Source organism: Globicephala melas, chromosome 7, assembly GCF_963455315.2.
Source record: "Globicephala melas chromosome 7, mGloMel1.2, whole genome shotgun sequence".
In the NCBI taxonomy this organism is placed as follows: Eukaryota; Metazoa; Chordata; class Mammalia; order Artiodactyla; family Delphinidae; genus Globicephala; species Globicephala melas.
In genome coordinates, this window is record NC_083320.1 from 77,496,535 (window position 1) to 77,522,443 (window position 25,909).

At 43.5% G+C, this 25,909-nt stretch overlaps 1 protein-coding gene across 10 annotated transcripts in view; it reads right to left on the minus strand.

Moving 5' to 3' along the window:
- Nucleotides 1-773: 773 nt before the first annotated feature.
- Nucleotides 774-25,909, minus strand: part of FMNL2 (formin like 2) — a 304,517-nt gene continuing 279,381 nt past the window's right edge. For 3 of the 10 annotated variants that reach the window (XM_060302447.1, XM_060302441.1, XM_060302446.1), the window contains 12 exons: nucleotides 23,273-23,293; nucleotides 20,898-21,022; nucleotides 20,056-20,258; nucleotides 18,393-18,627; nucleotides 17,253-17,321; nucleotides 17,052-17,132; nucleotides 15,599-15,728; nucleotides 13,104-13,267; nucleotides 11,846-11,947; nucleotides 9,216-9,314; nucleotides 8,387-8,510; nucleotides 774-2,856 (listed from right to left, as the gene is read on the minus strand). In XM_060302447.1, the coding sequence (XP_060158430.1) occupies nucleotides 2,747-2,856; nucleotides 8,387-8,510; nucleotides 9,216-9,314; nucleotides 11,846-11,947; nucleotides 13,104-13,267; nucleotides 15,599-15,728; nucleotides 17,052-17,132; nucleotides 17,253-17,321; nucleotides 18,393-18,627; nucleotides 20,056-20,258; nucleotides 20,898-21,022; nucleotides 23,273-23,293 (1,463 nt within the window). In that variant the 3' untranslated portion in view covers nucleotides 774-2,746. Of the gene's footprint in view, nucleotides 2,857-4,714; nucleotides 4,809-6,321; nucleotides 6,448-8,386; nucleotides 8,511-9,215; nucleotides 9,315-11,845; nucleotides 11,948-13,103; nucleotides 13,268-15,598; nucleotides 15,729-17,051; nucleotides 17,133-17,252; nucleotides 17,322-18,392; nucleotides 18,628-20,055; nucleotides 20,259-20,897; nucleotides 21,023-23,272; nucleotides 23,294-25,909 lie in introns of all 10 variants that reach the window. The other 7 variants (XM_060302448.1, XM_030852765.2, XR_011377587.1 and 4 more) reach the window with 6 other exon arrangements.

The window sequence follows — 25,909 nt, forward strand, 5'->3', positions numbered from 1 at the left end:
ATTTATTGCTTAAAAACGCTAACCATCATCTAACACAGGGTTGCCACAAACCTTCAATTTATTAAAAATAAAAAATTATCTGCAAACACCATAAAACAAGGCATGCCTGTACATTGTGTAACTGTGGTGCAGTGGAAAGAGCACTGAATTGGGAACAAAGACCTAAATGCAACAATAATTCCTTAAAAGACTGATTTACGCCCCTCTAAATAAGTTGTTTTTAACCACTTGGACAGTCTCCTAAAATAAATTATAAATTTCTTTGCTTCCCTAAAAAAAATACTAAATGAATATACTAAGAAGAATATACTAAACTTTTCTGATAACTTGGAGTTATTACAAATACCAGTATGTGTGTGCAGTGGATCACACGGCTTGTATTTACCTGGCCAACCAATGTGGTCAGATGCTTGGTACTTCTGTGCAGTCCACGTGTAGCCTGTGTATATATATGCAACATCCTCATTACAACAAATGTGGAGAGACGCAATATCTCACCAAAAAAGAGTGCTATTTCTCTGGAAGTAATAAATTCATAACTAGGATTTTGGAGATACTAAATCTCAACACTAAAATACTCAACACTATCAAAATCTATTTGGTTCCTACATTCCATACAGCAAGTGATCCAGAGTTTGTAGGGGGAGGGGTTTTTGTTAAAATTTACCAAGTATATTTAGATTATGAATTCAAGCAGCAAGACATACCTGTTTCTAGAAGATAAGAGTGTACATAAAACCCCCTAAAATACAACATTGAAAGACTGCAGCATATTACAGGATAGTAGTGTAAATAGTTTATTTGCTCATATGCCATGAAAAGACCAGAAAAGTAACATGAACTGCTTTTATAAAACATTTCTAATATTGCTAAGAAGCAGGCCCATTAACAGACAGAAAAGAGCATGCCAACATTATTGTCTATTTGTAGATTAATAAATAGGCAATTATTTTAACATGTTCATCAGTATTGAGCTTTGGAAAACAGCTGCTTTGTGGTGAAGGACCACCTATTTGTGTTGTATTTATGGTCAAATTGCTTTTTTCATCAAAATGAATGTTGAGTCAGACAAAATCTTGGCATGTTCTTTTTTAATGTACACATTATGAAAATGTGCTAGCAGGTGGTAGTTTAAAGTAACCTTTCTGTAAATATGCTAAAGTGAAAATGTAGTAACTGATCCCTAAACTGTCCTTGTAGTTAAATATATATTAAAAAAAAAAAACCCTATAAGTTAAAATAACATTCAGATTGTATAGCATAGGCTGATGCATTTTTAAACAATATTTACAATATTACCCCAGAGGCTTAGGTGGGAATTAAAGAGAAGTGTAAAAACCATAAAAAACTGCACCAATCTTATAGCAAAATATCTGTACATTTAAAAAGAGATATATAACTACACATTATCCAAGGGAAATGGGACCTTCACCAGAGTTCACATAAGCACAACAAAATAAGAAATTCAGTGGTTAAATACTATACAATAAACTTTACAATTAATATATTGATGTCATGTACCAAAAGGTACGCCAGAAGCAGAATGTATATTATGAAAAGTACAAATTAGCTTCAGTCCAGTTTTTGACTTTGGAATGGATCAAGTGCCCTGCCAGAGAGGAAGGAAAAATAGCAGTGGCTTTGTTGGCCATTTAGTCCCATTACATATCACTTAAACTTAATCGTGATGTATTTCAGAAATTTAATTGCAATCCCCCATAAAGTAATCTTGGAAATGCAAGAATTTTTAGCTTTGATATATGATGCCAAATAAATCTCCAGTCTACAAAAAGAAGGGGGGAGGGGGAACCAACCCTGCCGATTGTCAGGATATTAAGGCCAGGATTCTAACACTACTCTGCTAGCAGAAGTAATCTTAAATGCTTGTTGCTAGAGCTAGTGAACCTCTCCCTGGCTAGCAAGGCACTGATTTCTATTCTTAGGATTGACCCAAAATGGTCCTCAGAAATCCTAATACTGATTACTGAGATGTTAATTTTAGTGCTAATTAATAAACATTTGCATTATTTTTTTAAAGCTGCCTCTAGCTGAAGAACACAGTACTGCAAATAAAGTCTTATACAACATCTGTGTGCCATCATATCGTCGCATTCATACCAATGAATGTCTCTCATAGGGCATCGTACCCCAGCACAGAAGCAGAATGTGAAACAAGAGTTGACTGATTCTGTGCCACTGCAATAACATGTTTGTACTTTGCTGGGGCTTGGTTATGGATAGAAGGAGTTTATCGTGTGACTTTTTCCTTCTTCCACGTTGCAAGCCCTTAAAAATACCAAGTTGATGGGTATGGCTGAAACACAAAATTAACTCCTTAAAAGACATGTCAGCAAAGGAAGCCCACAGCAGATGCATCCATGTTATTTACAACTTATCAGGAAACCAGGGTGGGCCATCATGGGACAATCACAATGGCAGGTAATGAATGTAATATGAATTTTACATTTTGGTTAAAAATTGAATAACACACTGGTGTAAAAAGATACCTAATCAAATCAAATCCTATTGCTTTGATTAATCTGAGCAGGTACTTCCACTTTTAGGCACTTGTTAACAAAGGTTGAAAGGAGAGCCCATCATTTTTAAATTCCTATGTGTTTGCTAAATCTGAGCCCTTAGAATATTTTCATCTATGTTCAAGGCTGCAGTTAAATGATAGCACATAAAATTCACATGGTCAGTTTCATTCACACACACCCTCTATTCATACAGGCAGGTCTCAGGTTCACATGGTTATTTCGGCACCATTAACAGAACGCAAGTTCTGATCATCAAAGCGCCGCCTGACACTTCTCCTCACCGCATCGGCTCGTCTGTATGGTTGGTTTCTAAGATCTGTGAAGAGGAGAGCACCAATAAGAGAAGTGGAACCTTTAATATCATGTTTCTAAGCAAGATAAAGGCCAGCTGGCAGCCAATCAAAGCAGCTTGTGTAGAAGAGTCAGCTAATGGGCCCTTCAAACTCATTGAGAATCTGAACCAAAACATGTACTTTGCCCTCAGTATTCACAGTCAAACAAAACAGCATGTAATACTGGTGTGATTCTGGGCTCTTTTAGAAAACTATATGAGAGACTGCTTCTGTCACTGGCCAGAGTCTAGCTGAAGTCTTATTTTGAAATGTTTCTTCCATTGGAAATAGCTATTGCTTAGTAGTTATTTTTCTTTCCAGAAACCTGAATACCAACAACAACTGCAATGAATTTTAAACTGCAAAACTAATAAAACAGACTGCCCTGTCCTGTCTTATCGGAAATTTTTACCAAGGAAGGAACTTATGCTTAGTTAGCAGACACAGCTTCTATTATTTTTATTACATTAAAATTAGCTGAAGTCAGATTTTTATTTTGCGAATTAGAAACATAATACTCAACCACTGAATAAAAGTAATCACTAAATCAAAATAACACTCCATTCCTGAACATTCTTTGCTGCCACCCAAGATTTTTTGTTTTTCATTAGAGGGGCAAGGTGGTATGGGCCCTCCAGATTCTCCAATTTGTACTGCCAATGAACAGCAGGATGCCTGACAGACAACAACAAAATGCCTCGTTGAATGAATGAATCAACCACTGCACATCATTTCAAGCAGGCATTGTTCTAGAGGGATGAAGTGAGATGAACAGGATGAATTTTAGTATATGTAAGCACTCTTAGTGTGAAAGCATGCTTTCTTGATGAATAAGGCAGGTAGCCTAGCCAGCAGGTAGCCACCATTTAATGGAGTCGGGACATGGTGAAAAGAAAAATAAAGCAGGCTTCATACTTTTTCCCCTTGTTTTGTTTAATCAGTTTGTATTTCCCTTTCATTAACTTAGTATTGTTGATCTCTGTTTAGAAACAGTCTTACCTTTAGAAAGGGAAACACAAATAACAGAATTAAAACAGATTTAATCTTTTGAATCCCTTCACCTACTCAGATTGAAAATGGATGGGCCATACCTGGTCCACAGAATGTTTGGCCCCCGACTTAAATTTTTAAATACGGTTTCCTGCTATTTAAATTGGTGATTAACATAAAAGCCAAGGTTTCTGGCTTCTCTTGGACAACTGGAGGATCTTGCAGTACTGGGCCCAAATTCTAACATGGCAAAAACTGAGTGACTGCTCAGTTAGGCACAGTCCCCACCAGCTCCTGACTCATTGGAATCTGTGACTCTGCCCTACTCCTAAATTCAAGCCAGGAATAGTTTTGCATGCCCTAATCCTCTCGAGCCTTTGCTTCCTTGCCCAGAGTGGTAAATGGAGGTCAGAATTCCATTCTTGGCTAGGGATATGCAGGGACCTGCAGTTTTGTGGTTCCTGAGTCCTCTGAGCAATTAGTTCTAAGAACCCTAATCCTTCTTCAAAGACTACAGATCATGTTCCCTGGCCAGGACTTACTCTCAATTTCTTCAGATCAAAATGGGGTTAACTGAATAACTTGAAGGCCAAGAAGGGGTAAAGGGAAGGACAGCCTAGCACCCAAAGCAAGTACAATCATCAGCAAATACCCGTGCCCAAGCCATCACACTTGAGAACATGGAAGCAGACCAAAAAGTCCGAGAGAGAGGCTCAGCCTCACATCATTGGAATGTGAGGTACAAAGACTTCTCCCTGGTCAGACTCTCACCAGTATTACCCTCAGCCATAGATTGAAATCATTAATCTGCATACAGAGAGAGGAGGAAGCTAAGTAAAAAGTGATGCTTGCCAGCTCTGTGTATCCTCCACCACCGGTGTGCTAGAAGAAATCCTTACCCTCGAGTGAACATTTGGAAATTTAGTGATATTATTCTTCTTTAAAGCTAAACAGAAAAAAACAAAAACACAAAATGATGGTTAAGTAAAAATGGGATGAAAATGGAAAGCAATTCAACTTAGTGAATAACATTCCCGGGCATGTTAGCCAACAGAAGAAGAAAACAGGAGGCCATACTACAAGAGGTGTTAGAGAACACAAGGGAAGGGTGAGCATGTCTTCCCACCCAGCTCTCTGACCACCCAGATCCAAGCTGCTTTGAAGTTTGGCTCCAGAACAATAGTTCAGCAGCAAAACTGACAATAAACAGTAGCCAAGTAGATGACAGCTTCTAGCCTTGTTAATAAGTACTGGTGGGATAAGTACACTATAGAACAGGCAACAACACACCACATCCTTTGATATCTTCAGAGAAAGAGGAACATACATAACAAGTGCAATTCATAGAAGAGTTAACGCCACAAAATAAACATGTAACCAGTTCCATGTCAATCTCAGCATGGGAGTCAAACAATGGCTGTTTCACATACTCCAGTTGGAGTGTGTGCTTCCCTTGTTGTTATTCTAATCAACTGGGCACTACAGAGAAGTTTGTTCCTTATTTAACCATCAAGAACTAAGCCCAGGCAATTACTTCTTGGGAAAGTTATTATTTCTGGTGCCCCCATCTTGACCAAAGGAGCAGATCCAGATATGATCTCATCACAGAAGAAATGCTCGGGGTTTGACATGGAACAGAGCCACCAGTGAAGAAGCATGAATGAGATAAGACAGTGGGAGCTCCTAAGCCTTTGTTCTCATTTCTTGCTTTGCAGCCTTGCTCCAACATGGAATTGCTGATAGCTGAAATTTGGGCATGACACTCGGAAAAGAGGTGAGTGTAAAGCTATAGATTGCCTATATCAGCTTATACAGGCTTTCTAGGTCATAAGAGCTCCCTGAGTTTAGCTTGTACCATGAGCTCCACCACACTGTGGATGATGGCTACAGACTATATAAGACAGTTAAGAGAGACCCAATTTAAAGCTGTGTGTAGTTCACAGCTCCTTCTGCAAATCATTTTGCAACTTCAGAGCACCTTGTATTCCTGAGAGTTTGTATAGCAGCTCATTTTACAATCAAAGCATGCTAAGTACAAAAAGGCTGGTTTAATATCTGTAAATCTATTCAAACACACTAAGTGCTCCATAAGTGTTAGGTATAGTAATTACTGTTATTAATGACTGTCATTTTGTGTTCAAAGATATTAGCCCCCAATTCTTAAAAGCAACCTAGTTGGCCCCAATCCTGACTCTCAAAGAAGTGTTCTATTCATCGTTTTCTGAAAATTTCTATAAGTAATTGTATTAATTCAACTCGCACACACCATCACAGCCATGTGGATTCATAGATGTATTGAAAGTGCTAGTGAGTAAGCAGTTATGACTGAAATGCAAAACCATGCAGTGTGAAGACAACATAAAATACAACATGATGGAGATGGCAATTCCATGCTAGGATGTTGGGTGGCCCTGACACACAAACAGAGGGTCATTAGGGGTCAAAAAATCTGTAGCAACCTTTTAAGAGCATCAGGTGAGAAAGAGTAATAGTTTAGTAATGGTATTCCTCAGTGAGAACAGGTTCGCAGAAAAATCGAGAGCCACGCTTGGCGGTGCGAGCAGTAAAGGGCACAGTCTTCAGCACTGCATCGAAAATGACAGCCAAACAAGACAAACAGAAGAGAGTAAGAAGCCAAGGTCTACTGCATTAGTACACGGTTAGTGCTTTGTTAATCATACCTGGGGTAAGGGTGGCAGAGGTGAGCAGGAAGGGTGTAAGGCAATATATACCCAAGTGAGCTAATAAAGCCTAGAAGAGCTACTCAGTTTTTACTCAGTCTGGGATAGAACATGGAAAATAGTCCAAGGAGAAAAAAAAATCTGCTCCACAGACAGATATTCATTTACCTCCTATGGCGTATCAGGTCAGACAAACAGAAACTGTACATTTCACAAGCCAGGTGTCGCTAAGCTGGAGAACAGACTGATGAAAATGGCACTCTAAGTTATTCATGTGCCACGGCTGGATGCTTCTCTACCTACAAGTCAATCTTACTGTGGCCCTGAGGCTAAGCGGTGCCACCCAAGGAGATCTGTTCCTGCTCCTGCTCATAGCAGAGCTGCTCCCTCAATGTGGGAGAGGCAAGGAGAGAGGCTAAACAAGGAAGCTTTATCTGGGAGCCATCTGCAAGCCACTGCAGGGTGAACACAGACACGGGCGGGCACAAATGTACAGAACACGTGTGCACCCTATGTAGACACCCATCCCACTGCGTGTGCACCCTATGTAGACACCCATCCCACTGCTTACACTGGTTTACTCTGGGCAAGGAACTCTTTATTGACTTCCGTTTTAGTGATTTATTCACGTATTTTATTTCCTTGGGTCTGAGCTGATGAAAGAAATCTGATTTGGGCAGTTGGGGATCCCTATTTCCAATGCTGACTAAGCTATTCACAAGAAATGAGAAGTCAAAAGGCTAAGAGTTATATTTTTTTAAAAATTAGGACAATTGAGGAAATGTGAATAATGACTAGCTATTTGATATTAAGGAACTCTTAGTTTTGGAGGTGTGCGATAATGGTCTTGTAGGTATGCTTGTTTGCTTTATTAAAGAGTCCTTATCTTTTGAAGATATATGTGGAAATATTTCCAGATGAAATTGTATGTCTTGGATTTGCTTCAAAATAATTCCAGAGGTTAGGGGGTGGGGAGTAGGTAGAAGCAGACGTATAACAAGATTGGCCATGAGTTGAAAACTATTCATGGGTGAAGGGTACGTGGGAATTCATCATACTAATCTCTATACTTTTGCGTAACATTTCCTACAAGAGAAGTTTTAAGTACCTTGGAAGCTGATAAACAGTATTCCTATGCAACAAATGTGAAAGGAAAGTCACTTGTAGCCACTGCCCCAAATTATTGCCCTGATCCTTAAGAGGGAATGCAGAAACTCAGAAGAACTGGTTCGAGCAGCAGGCATTAGGCTACAACTTAATCAGACAAGAACCAATCTGGGTTAGGCACCATTCCTAGCTGAGAGAATGACCATCCCCCAACCCTGGGCTTCTGGCCTGTTGGTCTATCTGCATGAAAGCACCAGCTCCTGATTTCCTAATATCTTCACTTACTTTGAGTGTGTAAAAAGGCTTTTAAAGAGCATGTTGGAAAAGCATGTGTTGACTGTGCTTAGTACAGTATGGGTCCTGTCCATAGTAGTTATTAATCAGGCAGGTGGGTAGGAGTGGTCATGAGGGAGAAAATGGAGCATGGTGACAAATCGAAGACAACGGAACATCATTAGGAAAAGGAGCCCTGGTGAAATCTACAGGGTTCCAACGATATTGAGAAACAGAGATTTTTTTCAGAGAGAGTGTTGGGGTTCTTTGACAGGCAGTATACAGGCTACTATAAATATACTTCAAATACTAGCATGGAGTTTCTCTGTAGTTCTGGATCTGAATAAAATCAACTGAAGAACTTGTAAACCCTGGACAAAATCGGTAGCATAATCTGTAAATGGCCTAGTAACGGTGAGGCCAGTGGGATCTCCATGGGCCACAATGAGAAAATAGCCTTTACCTGTGATAATATCTTCAATGGCACCGTCTTTTCCTTCGTATACGTGTCTATTATCTTTAACTTGTCGCCTTCTTAATTCCGCAATTAATTCTTGCTGCTGCCTCTTTGATTTGTGGGAAGGAGACTGAGAAGAAAGAAGAATGGCAGAGATTAGTGGGATCAGCACCCACTGGAGGTTTGAGAAAATCCAAAATGTGTCTGAGCATTTTGTTACTAACAAGCAGCCTCCGTCCGAAACACAAACAGCACCATCCCAAACATTCTGCTCAGCAGAGGAAAACTCAGAAAGCTTCTAGGAAGAAAAGCTTTTGCACTAAAGGACGCACAAAACTGGCAGCAATGGGAAGGCTGGACACCATGGCAACAAGAGGCAGCTGGTAATAACCAGTGACTTGTTAACCTTTGGTCCAGAGGATCCTGAGGAAGAATTCTTCGACCTGCCAGCCTTCGTGGTCTTCACCTATGTTGTTTCCCTCCATAGAATGCTCCCTCCCGTTCCCAGAGAAGCCCTCCCACTATCAAGGCCAGCATCAATGGCGACCCCGTGAAGCCTTCCTGTCCCGGGACACTGAGCCGTCCAATCATCAGGTTACCCGGGACGGCCTCTCTGTGTATCCAACTGAGATTTAAGTTCCCGATCTTTATAAACTTGGAAATGCCACACAAACATGCTCTCGGCCCCATTCCAGTGACTGCTGAACAAAATAACGAACGAACAAGTGTCCATCTGCCAAGTTTCCAAGGCCTAGAAGGAAGCGGAAGGCATCCTGTGCAAATCTGGCTTTCTGGCCTCTTGACGGCTCCATCTCAGGAGCCTGGCACACCTCACCTTTGGGTCCTGCTGCTCGAGCAGAGCTTCCTGCTCCAGGAGTTTCTCCATCAGCGCTTGTTCCTGCTTTTTCCTCAGCTCGTTTTCCTCTTCTGCTTGCTGGGTAAAATCAAAAGTGGCAGAAGATTATGTCAGTGGAAATGCCAGCAGTCAAGATTTTTAGAAGCCATTCTTAGAGAGTCCTTGGTTAGCCAGGAATTAGAGTTAAGGGAAGGTTTGGAAGATCTACACTATGTGCCTGATTCTAGGTTTTGCTGTCGGTCTGTATCACACCTCGTCATAACCTAGTAGTTGAGATTCACCCCCTTCCAGAGAATTCCTTTCCTGATGGTTCTCTCCCCACTCAGGCTGCTTCTCAGCCTCCATACCATATATATCGGGGTAACTCCCCTTTTGGCAGCTCTGCTCAGTGATTTTCATGTGAGATTGTTTTTCTTACAGAATCTCTCCCCTCCCTACAGCTTCTCTGAAAGGAGGGTCTCAGATTCCTCTCCTTTTGCCCATTGTTAGGGGAAAACCTCCATTCCCTTGCCTCTTGTTTCCTCAGGAGCCTCACCAAGTTGACACTCCTGGGCTTTCTTCCCACAGCTCACTCATTTCCAAGGGAGGCAGTGACAAGTGTGATGAATTAGGGACAAGGAATCCAACAGGCCGACCTCAGCTCAGTCCCGCGGGGCATCCCCTCTTTTGAAGCCAGCCTCCTTAAAGCAACTTCCAATAGTCTAGCTGTGCACTGGTAAGTCATCTAATTCAGGGCCGAAGGGTAAGCTCACAGAGACACACCCTGTCCTCCAATCCAACTTTTGTCAGTAATAAAGTTTACATTTTCATCTCTGTTGCTTTTGTCTCGTTTCATTTTGGTTCAAACTTAGGAAGGGAAATGACAGATGACATCCTAAAACCCTAACATCTGCCCATCAAGTCCCTGGGTCAGTGACAGGCTGGGCAGTTATTCACTAGGTAATATGTTAGGGCAAACAGAACATTCTGCCACGTCCCTGCCTGATAAGCGCCTCACACAGCCAGCGAACAGGACCCCGGGGAGAAATGATAACGTAGAAGGAGCACCTGATGGGCTCTGACCTGTCACACCCCACAGACCAGCTTCTCTTTTTCCTCTGCTCTATGCACGACCCCGCTGAAGGGCCAGACTTGGAGACCAAACAGGGGCACTTCCCAGCTTGTATTATACAATTTAAAAACAGCATATATTTTCTTTTGAGACCTTAGACTTACAATTTATTTATTTATTTATTTTTTGCGGTACGTGGGCCTCTCACTGTTGTGGCCTCTCCCGTTGCGGAGCACAGGCTCCGGATGCTCAGGCTCAGTGGCCATGGCTCACGGGCCCAGCCGCTCTGCGGCATGTGGGATCTTCCCAGACCAGGGCACGAACCCGTGTCCCCTGCGTCGGCAGGCAGACTCTCAACCACTGCACCACCAGGGAAGCCCTAGACTTACAATTTTTTTTAGTGAAGAAGCATGGTCCCAGCTCATACCAAGAGCTACCTTGAGTCATCTCGGTAGCACATCAGGGGACCCCAGAGCACCACAGCCAGCAGCCCTGGTGACCAGTGCTTCTTATTGCTCATGGCCCCCAGCCTCTCGCACATGGGCTTGGTGCTGTATTTGTGTTCATCCTCGCTGCCAGGGACACTTTCTTTTTGCTTGTGATATCACTGCTACACTAAGCCATGCTGAGAGAAGATGGCTAAATATCGTAACCTTGTGAGTTTCAAGTAAAAGGCCCAAGGATGGTTCTCCAATGCCATCAGATGATGGTGAAGTGACCCACTGTTTCCAATCACATGTTTCTCAAAGATGTCCACAGCCCTGCCGCATCCCTCCCCGCTCCACAATCACACTCCTCCTTCCTAGACCAACATTACCCAGCTTATACATAGACAAGCCTGGAGAACACAGATCGCAATGTCTCCTAAGAGCACTGAAGTCCCCTCGTGCCCTGCCCTCCTTGTCCTCCTTTCTCAAGGGACAAATTCTTCTGACACAGATCTTTCTGGGTCACACGCTTTTTCAAGACCACGGTCCCGGATTATGTCATAGAAGGCCTCCCATTTAAAGGAAGGGCCGTTATGGGTCCAGATAAAGAAACAGGGATCAACTGTCCTTCCTAGAGCCATCTTTTGGTCCACACTAGAGAAATGTTGGTCCAGAGGCCCACGGGCCTGGGCAGAGCTACGACACAAGCAGGCTCTCCCTGACCTCAGCGACAGTGCCGCTGCCATAGGCCAGGGCTCACTCCTTCTACCCTTTACCCACTCAACAACTCCACGGGAGGCCTGGGTTTCTCAGTCCTTCAACCTGCCTGCGAGGGTCAACAGTCAACGGGGCAGCAGTGGTCCTGGATCTCACTTTCCCACAGGCAGCCAAGAGCTTTTGTTTGGGGGCTGAGCCCCCAGCTGGCCGGGTAGAGACAGGGAGCATGACGGGCTGAGGGCCTCAGGAGCAGGGCCAGAGACCGCTGTCTCGTCCTCACCACCCATATCTGCTGCCCGAAGGCACAGGGGAGGTCTCTGCGGAGCCACCGAGACCCAGACACAGCTCGAGGAGGGCACCCACTCGAGAAGTAATGCCAAGGAAGGCTTGACAGAAACCAGGCTCCTGCTTACCTTATAGGCTTTCACAAACCGGACAAAGACAGGAAAGAAGACAGAGGGTGGTGTCGTCTTGGGGTTTTCTCCAAAATACTTCACCACATCATCGAAGGCATCCTGTGAAGAAGCGAATTTCTCTTGAATGTCATTTTTCCAGCATTTGAACTCGGCACTCTGGGAGAAGAGCTGCAGCATCTCCCACAGGTCTCTGGCCTCCATCCTCCCTCACCTCCCACAATTCTCTACAGCCTGTGTTTCCTCCCAACACCCAAAGGCAACCAGAAGAATGCAACACTGCTACACTGGGACCTCCTGCCACTTCTACACACACACACACACACGAATGAGGAACTACTCCTTTCAAAAGCGTCCTAAAGCCATGGGAAGACTCCTTAAAGCCAACCAGGTTAGAAGGGACCTTAGAAGTTTGCTCAGACTCTAGATCCCAGCTCACTGCTTCAATGCTCCTTACCGTAGCCACTCACTCACTCAAGTCTCTGCTTGAACCTTCCCGGGACACAAGGAAGCCAGCCTCACAAGGGAACCATCCCACCACGTCTGCTTCCTGAGTTTCCACAACGCTCTGCCTTCCCTTCTGGTGTACAGTCCATTCTGGCTGCTTCTCAGGTGTGTAAACTTGACCCCCAGTGTGGTATAAGATTTCAAGGTCAAGGCCTCCTGGAACCCAACATACTGGGGAACACTGCTGTGCTGAGCACAGGCCTACCACACGTTGGTTGAAGTGAACACAGGACCCACAATAAAGGGAGCCTAGGAGTGGAAGGGGAGGGGGCGGGGAGGGCCTCTAGAGAAAACGGTGAAGACCTCAAATTAGAAGAGACAATGAGAGCACAGGGGCATCTCCAGGTACAAAATGCAGAAAGATCCCCATCCCCCTTAATAACAGCTACATAAGAAATCTACCCTATGGGGCTTCCCTGATGGCGCAGTGGTTGAGAGTCCACCTGCCGATGCAGGGGACATGGGTTCGTGCCCCGGTCCGGGAAGATCCCACATGACGTGGCACGGCTGGGCCCGTGAGCCATGGCCGCTGAGCCTGCGCGTCCGGAGCCTGTGCTCCGCAACGGGAGAGGCCACAACAGTGAGAAGCCTGTGTACCGCAAAAAAAATTTAAAAAAAAAACAAAGAAATCTACCCTCAGCAGACAGAGGACAATTCCCCCTCCGCCCCCAGAGCCTGGGCCAGCACCCCAGGTGGCTTTAACGGATCCAATCCCTTCTTCTTCATGGGTGTTGGGGGCACAGACACTCACCTGTGCAATCTTGGCATCATCCTGCAGCTTCTTCAGCTTTCCCTCATTGTTGAGGATGAACTCCTTCAGCAGTGTGTTGTGGTCATGCATGGTGTACTCCCTCTTGGTCAAGTCCATGCCCCTCTGCAGCTCCTTGACGTCCAGTAAAACATTCTCAAGGGAGACTGAAGTAGAGAAAGCAATGTCCCCGTGACTTCAGCCGGGAAAGTCAAAGCCACAGTGAGTCTGGCTGATGAGCCAAGTTCTCAGTGGGTTTCTAGGGTTACACAAGGCCCTTAGCTCTAGTCTCCGGCCTTCAGTGCAGACATCCTTTAATAGGAATAATTTACTAAGTGCTCACCATCAAGCACTGCATTAAATCCTTTACCTGCACTAATTCAGTTGCACCACTAGCCCATGTTGCCAACGAGGAAAAGCAACACAAAGAGGTTATGTGGGCTGCCCTAGGTGACACAGCTAGGAAGTGGCAGAGATGGAGTTTGGATAACCAGCACGGATCCCAAATCCTGTGCTTGTTCCCAACTATTCCATTTCTCTTACTGGAGATGATAACCTATTGGTTGGCCTGTAGGGTTAGAGGTTCCTTAACTGACAGGCCCAAGAGCTTATCCTCTACCTGACTCTTTGAACTCCTCTGCATTTCTGTGGCTCTCCAGCAGGGGGTAGCATTTTACCTATTGAATTTTTAGCTGTACTGTCCACAGGGACCCAAAGCAACTCTGACCAGCTTCTTTTTGCTAAACAACCCTTCCGTGCGTCAGAAGGGGTTATTAGCACAAACCTTTCCATCTGCAGTGTGGCCACCCACCCAGAGTGGATTCACTCCTGCAGCCTCCTGCAGGAGGTCTGGGCGCCACCTCTGGCTCCCCACTGCCTGACGCAGCTCTGCACATGGATGGAGTACGGAACAACGTAGCATGCTTTTCCCTCACTAGACCCACACTGTTATTCATCTTTGACTCCTCAGTGCCTAGGCCTGTGCCAAGTACAAAGCAGAAACTCAGAAAGGTTCACTGGATAAAGGAAGGATTGAGTAAATAAATGAGTGAAGGGATATGGAATCCATGTCAGCACACCTGGGCCCCAGAGTGAGAATACAGAAAACAAGTCAGCCAGAGAGCACCTCAATCTCCCCATTTTCCTCCACTGACTTTTCTGAAATGACACTTTAGGGGAATCTCATTCGGGCCAAACAAAATGTGCTATAGGAAAAATTTTTTCACTTTTTTTCTTAATTAGAATGGTGATGCTAAAGAACCCCTCATTTAGACAAAGGGAAACTTGAAAGGAGGAAAACCACTCTACCAGAAGAGAAATCCTGGTAACTGCCTAAGTAAGCCCTGAGCCCTCAGTAGGTCTGGCACGGCCTGCGCTGCACAGTCCTCTGTAGTCAAAATATCATTTCCTCCTGCCTCTCAGCCTCCTCTAGGGCTTCAGCAGCGTCTATCCCAGTAACAGGGCATCATCTCATTCATTAATTCACTCATTCATTTGTTCCCAACCATCAATTTGCCAGGAGCTAAGGAAATTATAAAGATAAATAAAATGATTATACCCATACATGAACAGGTTGCAGTGGACATGCAAAATGTTGTGATAAAATTTATTATATCTTGTATGAGAGGCTTGTATGGAATGCTCTTGAGTAAGAACACAGAAGCAGCAGCCATTTACTCTGAGGAAGGCAGAGAAAGTCTTGTCCTCAGAGATTCAATTCGCTAAGTCTGGGGTAGGTCTCAGGAATACAAATTTACAATAAACACTGGCTGCTTAAGATCATCATTTGAGAATCACAGCCTGTATCCAACTCCGAGGTCAATCTGCATCTTGTTCCTTTTTCTAGGCTAATGTTCTTTTGAGAGGATGTGGTACACTGGACAACATACCATATGAGAAGACTATCTGAGTTCAAGCTCTGTTTCTATCGTTTTCTACCCATGTGACCTTGGGCAAGGCATTTAATCTATAAAAATGTCAGTTTTTTTCATCTGTAACAGTACAGCCCAACTATCTCAGAGCAGCCGATGATTTAAACGAGAAAATGCATAACTGTCATAGCAAAGTAACAACCAAGAAGTACCGATAATTTAACTTGTGCTCAGGCTAAACACAAAATGTTTAGAACGGCCACACCTGAGCAAATGGGACAGCACAAAATCTAATTCAAGTGTTTGTTGAGGGGGGTGAGTCTCAGAGTCTCTCCTTTCAAATGACAGCAACAGAATAAAAAGGGCAACAGATGGAAGAGGGAAGGCACATGAAGCCCAAAGACCTGGATCTTTATAAAGAGAACACTGTCCTCTTCACGTCCATGTTTGTTATTGCTCCCAGGCGCGGGCAACACCAGAGGCGATGTGTTTCAGCTCAGAGCCTCTGACGTTTTAGCCTCCCCTTTGTAGAGGGGTTCTGAAGAGTGTTGTTTAAGCAGGGAAGGGTTCCCCCATGATTCAAGGCATTCATACCCAAGAGTAACATTAAGAGCTGAAATCAAGTACCTGAGGCAGCTTTCTCCACGTAATGAAGCTCATTATAAAATAGGGACACTTGGTGATATTTTTCTTTCACGACATTGGATATATAGTGCAACAGTGTTTGCTTTCGGTCCGTTGACTTTGTATCTAAGAGCTGAAAACCAAAGGGGATGAGGGTTAGAGTAACAGATGATGGGAGAGTTACCTGCCAGATGATGCTCCCCCGCTCAGGATAAATACCTGAGCACAGGTGCCCCAGAGCGGAGAGAAAACATTCCCACAGGAGAGTCAGCTCTGTTCTCGGGTGAACCAGCCCATGGATTATTAAGTGACAAGAGGACTTCCTGACCAGGGGACACGCTCAACTTTAGGGACGACTCTAAGCATGAGAGCTGTTCACACGTCTCTCCTCACGTGAACTCCCCGCCCCCACCTGCTCCACCACCTCCCTGACTTACAAGCAGGAAGACTCCAGTTTCAGTGCTCTCCCAAGTGAAGGCCAGAGTAGGAAGTGAGGCTGGAGCCGGGAGTGTGCATAGGTGTGCACAGGTACACCTATGCCATAGTCCTCACATCTGCTCAGCCCCACTTACTCCCCAACTCAAAGCAGATGTGCGTAACGTACGTACCATGGCCTTCTGGGGCCCAGAACTGTGACTAACTAGACAGTCCCTATCAAATAACCATGTACCCCCACACCGGGGGCTGGGGACTCCAACCACTGCCCATCCTGCTCCCGTGGAAGCCATGTCTGCCAGTGCAGCCCGGGGGACAGGGCTCCATAGAGCATTCTCTCTAGTCCTGTTCCTAAGTCAGGTGACTCTGAAAAGCAGAGCACCCTTCTTCATCCAGGAAAAAAAAAAAAAAATTTTTTTTAGAAAACACAGAAAAGTATAAAGAAGCAGCTCAAGAAACCTTCCTAATTCCATTCAACCTCTCTGTTAATATCTTAATCTACTTCCATTCGGGTTTTTTTTCTCCATATTTTACCTAGTTAAAAATCAAACTGTACAGACAATTTATACCCTGCTTTCCTTCCTAAACACAAAATTACCTACTCCTTTGAAAACTCTTCACAAATATTCTAACAGTTGAAGAATAGTTCACCGTATTAACTATCATTACAGCATATGTAATCATTTCCCCAACTGTTGAATCTTTACACTGTTGCTAATTATTTGCAATTATAAATAAAATATAGCACCCATAATTCAGACTCCTGAGGAAAGATTCCTAGAAATGGAAATATTGGGTCAAAAGGTATGAGTATTTTTAAGGTTCGAAGTGCTTGCTGCCATATGGCGTTCCAGAAAATTTGTACCCACTGCTCCGCCCACTAGCAGAGAATCTTCATCAAAACATCCCACCCCACTTCCAAGAGCAGACTCTCTCTGCTCCAGGGCTTAATCTTTGCCAGCTGTTTTGTCTCTCATATAGCTCTTGTACTTCTTTTAAACTCTGAAGTTTAAAAACTCACCAGATCTAAACTCTGAAGTTTAAATCCATAAACTGCTCCTCGTTTACTGCTATTCATATAGTTGCCAAGGGCCAAGATGATCTGCAAAGAAAGAGAGAAAAGAGAAGTCCATCGGTACAGCATCCCAGGCATTCCCAGGCTGAGGAATGCAGCTGACAAGTCAGCTCTTCCATACACGTATAAGAGGAAAACTTCACTTGCCTCCAGAATTTTCTTGAGTTTTTGGGACGACTTTATAGAGACAGATGCTGCTATAATTGAGTGCAGTTGCTAGATTCCAGTCAAAGGAAAGAGGAGCGGGGGGAAAAAAAAGACATGTTAAAAATGGGAAACTCCGATTGAAAACTAAAACTTTAATACAGAAGAAAACAGACCTGCATTTAGAACTTAAAGCCTTAATGCTGAGATTCTATTTTTTCCTAAACATAACAATTTTAAGTTGTCCTGCTAGGTCTTAGGTAACTAGAGCATTATGTGTAAGCTCTTCTCTAAATAGGAAGTATTATCAGAACTAGCTTATCATAAAATCTGTAAGCAATGAGACTTAAGTTAGGAGTCAACAGCGTCGTCCAGGAGAACTCAATAGCCTGCCCACCGTCTCTAATCATTGTAATACAATTCATATTTTTAAATCAATGGAGCTAGCCAAGAACAAAAACAAAACAAAACAGCAAAGAAATATAATCACCGTGCAGAAGTTCTCAGAACATATTTTGGACACACATGCTACTATAGTCAGTAATTAACAAACATTTATTTAGAAATAGAACTGGGAAAGAACTATTTATGATATTCATAAGTCTCTACCAGATTAACACAAAGGAACAAGCGATGGTTAGCTATTATTTCTACGTCACCACAGTGTACTGTAACAAACTTCCAAGGAAGAAGACCCCCATGGCAAATTTAACGCTTCCAATGAAAGTCAATAAGCCTGTTCACTAAAGATATGAGATGGTTTGTAGAAATGAAGTTAAATTTTCAGTCTTGGTAACCCAGCCAGAGGACTGGTACCCTGAGGAGGGGACCAAATTTGAGAAAATTATTCTCCTTGTCCTCTGTATTGAGATGTCCTTTAAAATCCAAAGGATATCTGTAGACACAGGAAATGCCATTCTCTAGGGAGAAGAGCAATATGGAATGGGGAAATTCACCGTTTTCAATTTTACTTGGCATACACAATGAGAAAAAGAGGGTAAAAATAAAAATGCCATGTCGAAAGTTCTGGGAAGAAGTCTTAGAGCCCATGACATTAAGTGCAATTCTGTGAGAAAGTTAAAAGAAAACAAAACAAATGCTATCTGTTTGGACCCCTTCCCTTGCCAGAGTTGGTCCACTCACAGGAGTCAGCATCTGAATACTTTCGGCAAAGTTCCCAATGAAGGCCATGATGGTCATCTTCTGCATGAGCCTCTCAATTTTACTGAACTGCATCATGAACCGGTCTTCATCTGACAAGTTTTCCAGGGGCTTCCTTTCCCGCTCATAGAGCCGCAGCACTTTCACCTCATTCTCAGTTGGCAAGAACCTCATCAAACACTCTACAAAGTCTACAGGCAATGTCTTCAAGTCAAATCTGAAGACAGAGGTGGACATGTCAGTATTAAAGAGAAAACCTCCTCCCCTCTCAGCCACACCTCCACCTGGTCCAGATCATGAACCACCATGTCGATGAGTTGATGCCCACAGCTGGACGATGCCTACAGATGTGAACATGCCCCTTGGTGCTGGCTCCTGACCGTGCATCAAGCACGTTCACTGGTCCTTCCTGGAAACCTGGACCTTATCACAACTGCCACGCTCAGTTTTTAGGCTATTAGTATAGCTCTAAGCCTCTAGACATCAATAGTAAATGACAGCAGGTAGAAGCAGAAGGAAAGCTGAAGTCTCTGGTGGTTAAGTGGTTCAAGGACATGTTTTTTTTGGCCTGTGAAGTACTGCTAATTAAGGAGATGTAATATTATACACACAATTACAGAATATCTGATGAACTCTGTAAAATATTTCAATTAAACCAGGAAGTCTGGGGTATTTTTTCTCCTTTAGAAAAAAATGCATCCAAATGCCTGTACTATATGATGCTTTGGCTTAAATGCATACATCCCTTGAGGGAATACTCGGTCTTTGTGGACCTATACTCCATCTGAACTAAAGAAGTATTTGCTACAGTCTCTATTCTTTTCTCTGGGCAATCTTTGTTCAGCAATAGAATTACACTTAATCATCATGACAAACAAGATATGCGAAGATTAAAAACCAGAATTCATACCAGGTTGCAACACTAGAAATCAGAACAGATGATAGGGTGCACTAAACTACTAGCTTATGATCCCGGCTGAGGACATGAAACTGGAACAAATGATTTCTCTGTGTCTTTTACTCCCCTAAGAATCTCTGATCAAAATTTAGGAAATACCAATTAATGATGAATTAGTTCCTAAAACATCTAATAACATCCCTATCATATTTGAAAGTCACCATGACTCAAAGAGTAGAAAGATTCTTCTAATAGAAGAGTAAATAAAATCAATGCCTTCTCTGCAGTTCAAGGATTAAAAAAAGAACTAAACTTGCTTTAAGATGCCCTGAAAGGGCTAAGGAGCAACAGGAATCACATTCCTATTGTTACGAGTTAAGACAAGCCTCTGTCTCCTATTTGCATCTGGCATTGGGTTGAATCATTCCACAAATGCCATCAAATTTGTACTCAGTGAATCTGGATAAAATTCAGATACTCCACAGAAAACTGATATTTTCTCCCTTTTCTCAGCATCTGCAATACTTCTCTCAACTTTCCTTTTATGTAAGCATTGCTGCAGGCATATGTAAGAGAACAGACCAAGATAATAAACGATGTCACAATCCAGTTGTTATTCTTCTAAAACAATTAATTACTCATTCTAACATAGCACCCCCGAAGGTCATTTCTGGTCCACCTCTTCAGCGTTACCATTTTCATTCTAAATTTACTAGGATATAATCTTTCAGAATGCCCTGAACTTACACATGAATAGCTTTACATATTTCATCCGCGGTCTTTCCAGCTTTCCTTAAAGTTATGGCAAGATTTTTAGCCCTATTTGCTTCTAGTAATGTCACTTTGTTTGACCCCTTCTGCGTTATCTTCTGTTTGCTTGAAGAAAGATCAATGGCAGGACCTTGGGCTTTTGTCTTAAATATTTCTTCAAATTCATCTACATTTAAGTCCTGGGTTGGAGAGGAATGAAATAGGCAAATTAGATTATACTTAAAAATGAAGTCAGGAAGCCACCATTTAGACAGTTTCTTAAGCATCAAAGAAGTTACTTTTTCTACTAAGTACTGATACTTGTCTTGGGCCATGGCTTGCTCTATTTCTCTATTTGTGTCAGTGTTGTGTGACTTATGCCACATATACAGACAAAAATGTCTAAAGTAGACAACTGTTTCCAACCAGTTAACTCAATTGCCTTTCAATTACTGCCTTGTAGGGATGGCCAGCACAGACTAAAACTATCCACCAAACCAGCTAGTAGGCGTGATTACTGAGTCCTTTTTCACTTATAGTTCAATAAAGGGTTTTTACGCCCCTTTATAAATTAAGGGCAGAGATTGTGTCAGATGTACCTTTTGTGACATACAGTGAAAGATGTTCAAAACTATTCCATTTTAATGTATAATATGTTTTTAAACGTAGTTTTAGAACCACCTTACAAAACAGCATCCAATTTTATTCTCCTTTTCTTCTTTACATCAAGACACTTAAAACACTAGCTTTTATTGCAGAAACTTTCAGGTTAACACAGCACCCATTCTGGCTTTGCTGCACAGAGAGGGCCCCTTGTTTCTAACCCATGAGAAAGATACCTCCAGAATTCGCTCATCATCAATTTCGTTGAAGACTGTGCCATTGATCTGATTTGGCTTCAGGGCAACCCAGTTAAAAACTGGCATTCTGAATTTCGTCTTGATTGGCTTCTTAATTTTCACAGCTACAGAGGTCAGAGAGAATGAAATTAAGATTCCACCAAAACCCTCGAGAACAATCAGACAACAGTCCTTGCAGATGACACTCTAACACTGGAGGAAGGCTAGCAAGAGGTGGCCAGGTGTTTTAAAATATGGAAAACATCAGGCAACACTGTGGCCAGGGCAACTTGAGGTCATCAATTGATACAACAGTGTGTTACAGTTGCCTAAGAGCTGGGGTTTTGCTTTTATTTTTTTAATGCAGGCAACTGGGTGGTTGAAATACAGTCACAGTGTCAGGACAATGCTTAGGACAAATAAAGAGTTGGGGAATAAAAATGATTCTTTATATTATTAGATAGCAGAGAGGGCAAATACTCTGTGTCACTTAGTTTGACACTGGTGAATGTGAAGTCGCATTCTGACATCCTAAATTTCTGGCTCTCTAACACACATTTCCAAAACAAATCTTCAAAGATGATCAGAGACTGCAGACAGTGTCTGCTTAAACCACCAGGAATGAAATGTCAAGAAGGCTGACTTCCAGCCAGAGCAATACACTCCTGTGGATGATTTCAATAATGGGGATGATATTGGCTGTTGAGAGTTATTCCAAACAGACTAAGGGCCACAAATGGCCCAAAATAGAATGTTTAAGAAGACAAAAGGGGTACTTAGAAATCTGGGTTTGTATTGCTTTCTGGAGAAGGGCCACAGTCCCCTCCCCCTCTCTTTTAAGTGCAACCTCTCGCCAGGAATCAGCTACTGCTGCAACTAGAAGGTAAGAATGCACCCATTAAAAATACTGAAAACCTCTTAATAGAGAGGAAGGGTCCCACCTTTGAGGGGATGGGGGTGGGGGGAGTGCCACCTCCTCTTACTTTGGGGAAATGAGCTAAAAAAGGCAATCCACTAAAAATTCCATTAATTAACTACACACCATAAAGAAGTCTTCCCAAACCAATTCGCTATAAATATTCACCATCTTAAGTCTGTCTCAGGGATGCCCACCACACTATTTGGGAAGGGAGGGAGAAGAAATTCAATGCAGAACAAAAGAAATGGAACACACAACTGGGCTTTTACCTGGCTGCCTGCCTTACTGAAAAAAACGGAGACAGTGCCTCTCGTTCCTCCAGAGTTACAAAGGCCACGTAAACAGCGGGAATGTCATCTGACAAATCCACACAGAAGCATGCAGGAACACAGAAACACAGCTTTTGCCAAAACAGGCTTTCCACCACCAAATGTGACACTTCACTCTCTACTACCCAACAGTGTCCATTTCTGTCCTTGCTACCCAGGAAAGCCCATGTCCTCCAGGGGACAAAGGACCAGACCTTCCTCTAGTCTGGCACTTCTGCAGAGTTGAGGGAGAAGAGGTGGACGGGAGCGGGGGTGACAGGTCAGCGCCATCCGGTTCCATCATCCCTCCACAGACAACGCAGGCCTCAGGACACTCCCTACAAGCAACTCCCTGTGCAGCCACCCTACTTTTAACTCTTTAAGCAAGATTACGTATAAGCCTGAGATCAGAGCACAGGCCAAAAAGTTCTCTTCTGAAAGGCTGCCCTGACTCTGACTGGGGAGTTGGGGGGCTGGGTCAGCAGAGGCGGGGTCTATAGGTGACCACGATACGCACCATGTTCCCAGTGTTCAAGCTACAGGAAGTGGCTCTGCGTGGGTGGGTGGGTGTTCTGTGGAGAGAACCGATCACCAGAGGAAGGGGACTAGGAAAGCAGCACCCAGCAGCTTTCCTTTGTTCTGGGGAGGAGCCTTCCTCTCTCCCTCAGGATAAATCTAAAATCCTAGGGACTTCCCTGGCGGTGGTCCAGTGGTTAAGACTCTGCGCTCCCAATACAGGGGGCACGGGTTCGATCCCTGGTTGGAGAACTAAGATCCCACATGCCACGGCGCATGGCCAAAACCAAACAAACAAATAAAACTTTTAAAACCCCTAAAATCCTTCTAGAGTTGAGGTCTTAGATCCAACTTTTAAAACTAAACTAAAAAACATTCCTTTCCCCAGGGAGAAAGGAACAGGGCACCTGAAACCCAGGATGCCTGCTTAAAGGGCCATAACCTCTTCTATAGGTTCAACTAAAACATGTGGGCAACCCTGTAATCACAGCAGCCAGCCAGCACCACACCTCCCCGCAGACACAGAGCAAATGCAACGGCTCAATGGGAGATGGGGTGGAGATGTCAAGGCACAGCGTGACCCACAGGAACACAGGGCAGACACTCAACACACTCAGGGAGGAGCAACCTACAGAAAAGCTTGATTGGCCCGTCTTTTGTGGAAGCAGAAAGAACAAAGAAAATACAAAAGAAAAATTAGATACGGTTAGCGTTCGGCGGCTCAGCAGTCCACACACTCTTAGCAGAGAATTCCATGCTTCTGGGACACATCTCACAAGGCAGCCCAGAGCCAAGAATTCATTTCCATTCAGACCTGCCTTAAAGACGCCCTTATTATTTTATTTTAAAAAATAACTCTTTTTTTAGAAAAGGGGGAAAAATGATTTCATTATAGTGCTGCCAAAGAGCCATACTGACCTGTGCTAGGTATTCCGTAAGACATAAACAAGGTTAATGAAAAGATAATCAGCTGAAGTCCCAATTCTCACTGTGAAGTTCCAAAGCATATTCTTCCGAAGAGGAACAGCAAAGGTTACAGACTACCCAGGGGTCTGTCAGTGATGACCTGACCAGGGAATGGGAACCAGGTTGGTCTAACAGATTTGAGGAGGTATGCCTTACACTTCAAATGCACATGTCACACTACTAATATATTCTGTATAAAATGCAAAGAAAAGTCCACAGGATAAACTCAGGGGACCTCCTCCTCGTCCCCTGACTTGGTCACCAAGAAGACACTTGCTCATTGCCTGCTGAACAGATAAGACATCCATTTGCCTGTGGATCTAGGGGTCTAGTGATGTCACAGGTTTTTGGCTTCCTGGGGGGCCCTTGGCATATTATCTCAGCTGTCTCTTGGCTCTATGGGGACATCCTGATGCTGTCTGGCCTCTTGGTTCCAGAGAGAGAGTGTTACTGAATACACTGGCAAAACATCTCACAAAATGGGTTACAACCACTAAGTATTAACGGCCGAATTAAGGATGAGTAATGAAAAGAGATTAAAGGCCTTGTAGAAACTACCTGATCTCAAGCTATCAAAGACTCGTAAGGATTTTATAATCCTTATGTCTTGTAAAACACAACATCATGTAATTGTTTAATGGACGCTTATGGCACTGAAGAGGAGTTTCTTCAGTCCCACATACAGTCCTTCAAATTGCATAAGACACAAAGGGGACAACTTCCAAATGTAGGAATCCTGAAGGGAGCAGTGAGGGATCAGCTGAACACAGAGCTTCACACTGTAAAACTGAGGCAATCATTGGAGCCAACAAATTATAAAGATTAAGTAGGAGGAAGAACCCAGGCAAAAAATTTAACAAGAGAGGCCAAGACTCGTTCAGAAGGGAGTCCTGGACGTGCACATCTGAGACTCTTGGCTCTTCTCTCCGCCAAGGCAGTTCTGAGGTCCAAGTTGGAGCCCAGGTGAAGGGAAGTAGAGGCCGTATCGCACATTAGGTTTTGTCAGACAGAAAGGAAGCAGGACCAAAGGAGAGACACGCTCATGGTGAGCGCTCCTGGGAGGCTACAGGGAAAGCCTCATCAGTGGGCCCAGATGCACATGACAATGACACTATCACTGAAAACAGCCTGTTGATGTAACAGATTCCTGGGGCTCCTTAACAGGTCTTCTGTTTGTTTACATTTCAAAATCCAACAGTTTCATGATGACGCTCCTTTAACTTTTGTCCTTCAGAAGCAATAAAAGTTCTAGAAGAAAGCGGTAGACGAGGGAGACCTTGAAAGGTCGAAGTCAGTCATTGGTTTACTGCCAACACGACTTTGAACAGGCATCTTGTTTGACAGTTTTATACGAGCTGGGGTGGAAGTAAACACCACAGATCTGATGTGGAACATGTTTGTTACAGGTGGTTTATTGGTGTCAAAAAGGGCTTCAGTCACCAGGATAAATTAGTCCTAACGACTGGCTGGTAAAGCTGTTGATGGGATGGACATGCTAAGAGATGGAGACTGGGAGATCATTTACAGCTGAGACCATCATTTACAGCTGAGACCATCATTTACACTGGGGCAAAAGGCTCTGAAAACCACTGCAGCCTTGGAAATGAGACCATTATTGTGCTAGTTCATCAGAAATAAGAGACCTCACGAAGGGACTGAAATGGTTGAGGAAGCAGAATTATCTGACGTCACAGGAACGGCTTGGCAAAGCTCAGAGCAATTCCAAACGCCAGGGGAACACTCCGTGACTGGGAAAATGGCTTGCGGTATTTTAGAAAAGAGTAAAAATTTATTTTTGTGAGTCAAAAATAAGAACTTATATTTCAAGACATTAGAGCAACTCTCCCCCTCTCACCCACACCCGCCCCGTTTTATTTCTGGTGAGGGAGGGATGCCGCATTCTATCCTGGGCAGTGGAGCACTTCAAGGCAAGAAGGTACTGCTGGTGGTAATGCTTCCCTTTGAAGCTTAATTCCACTGTAGTGAATTGTGATGCCCTCAAATGCTCGGAAGAAATGCCTGGAAGCCTACATCAAGCAATTAACACAGAGAGGCATTTTCCCCTTTTATAGATGCCATCGAAAATAGCCTCAAAGAAAAGAGCCATAAGCACTGAAAGCACGCTGTGTCAGAGCTTGGACTGTCATGTTTTCTGAACCCATGAAAATGCACTGATCCCTAAGAAGGTAACCTGTCTCTCTTCCCTTCTCTAGGTGGGGAGAGAAAAGGTAGGAAAATGGTGTGAGATCAGAACTTCCTGTCAGGGAAAGAGTGACAAAGGCTACTGAAAGAAAAACGCCTCC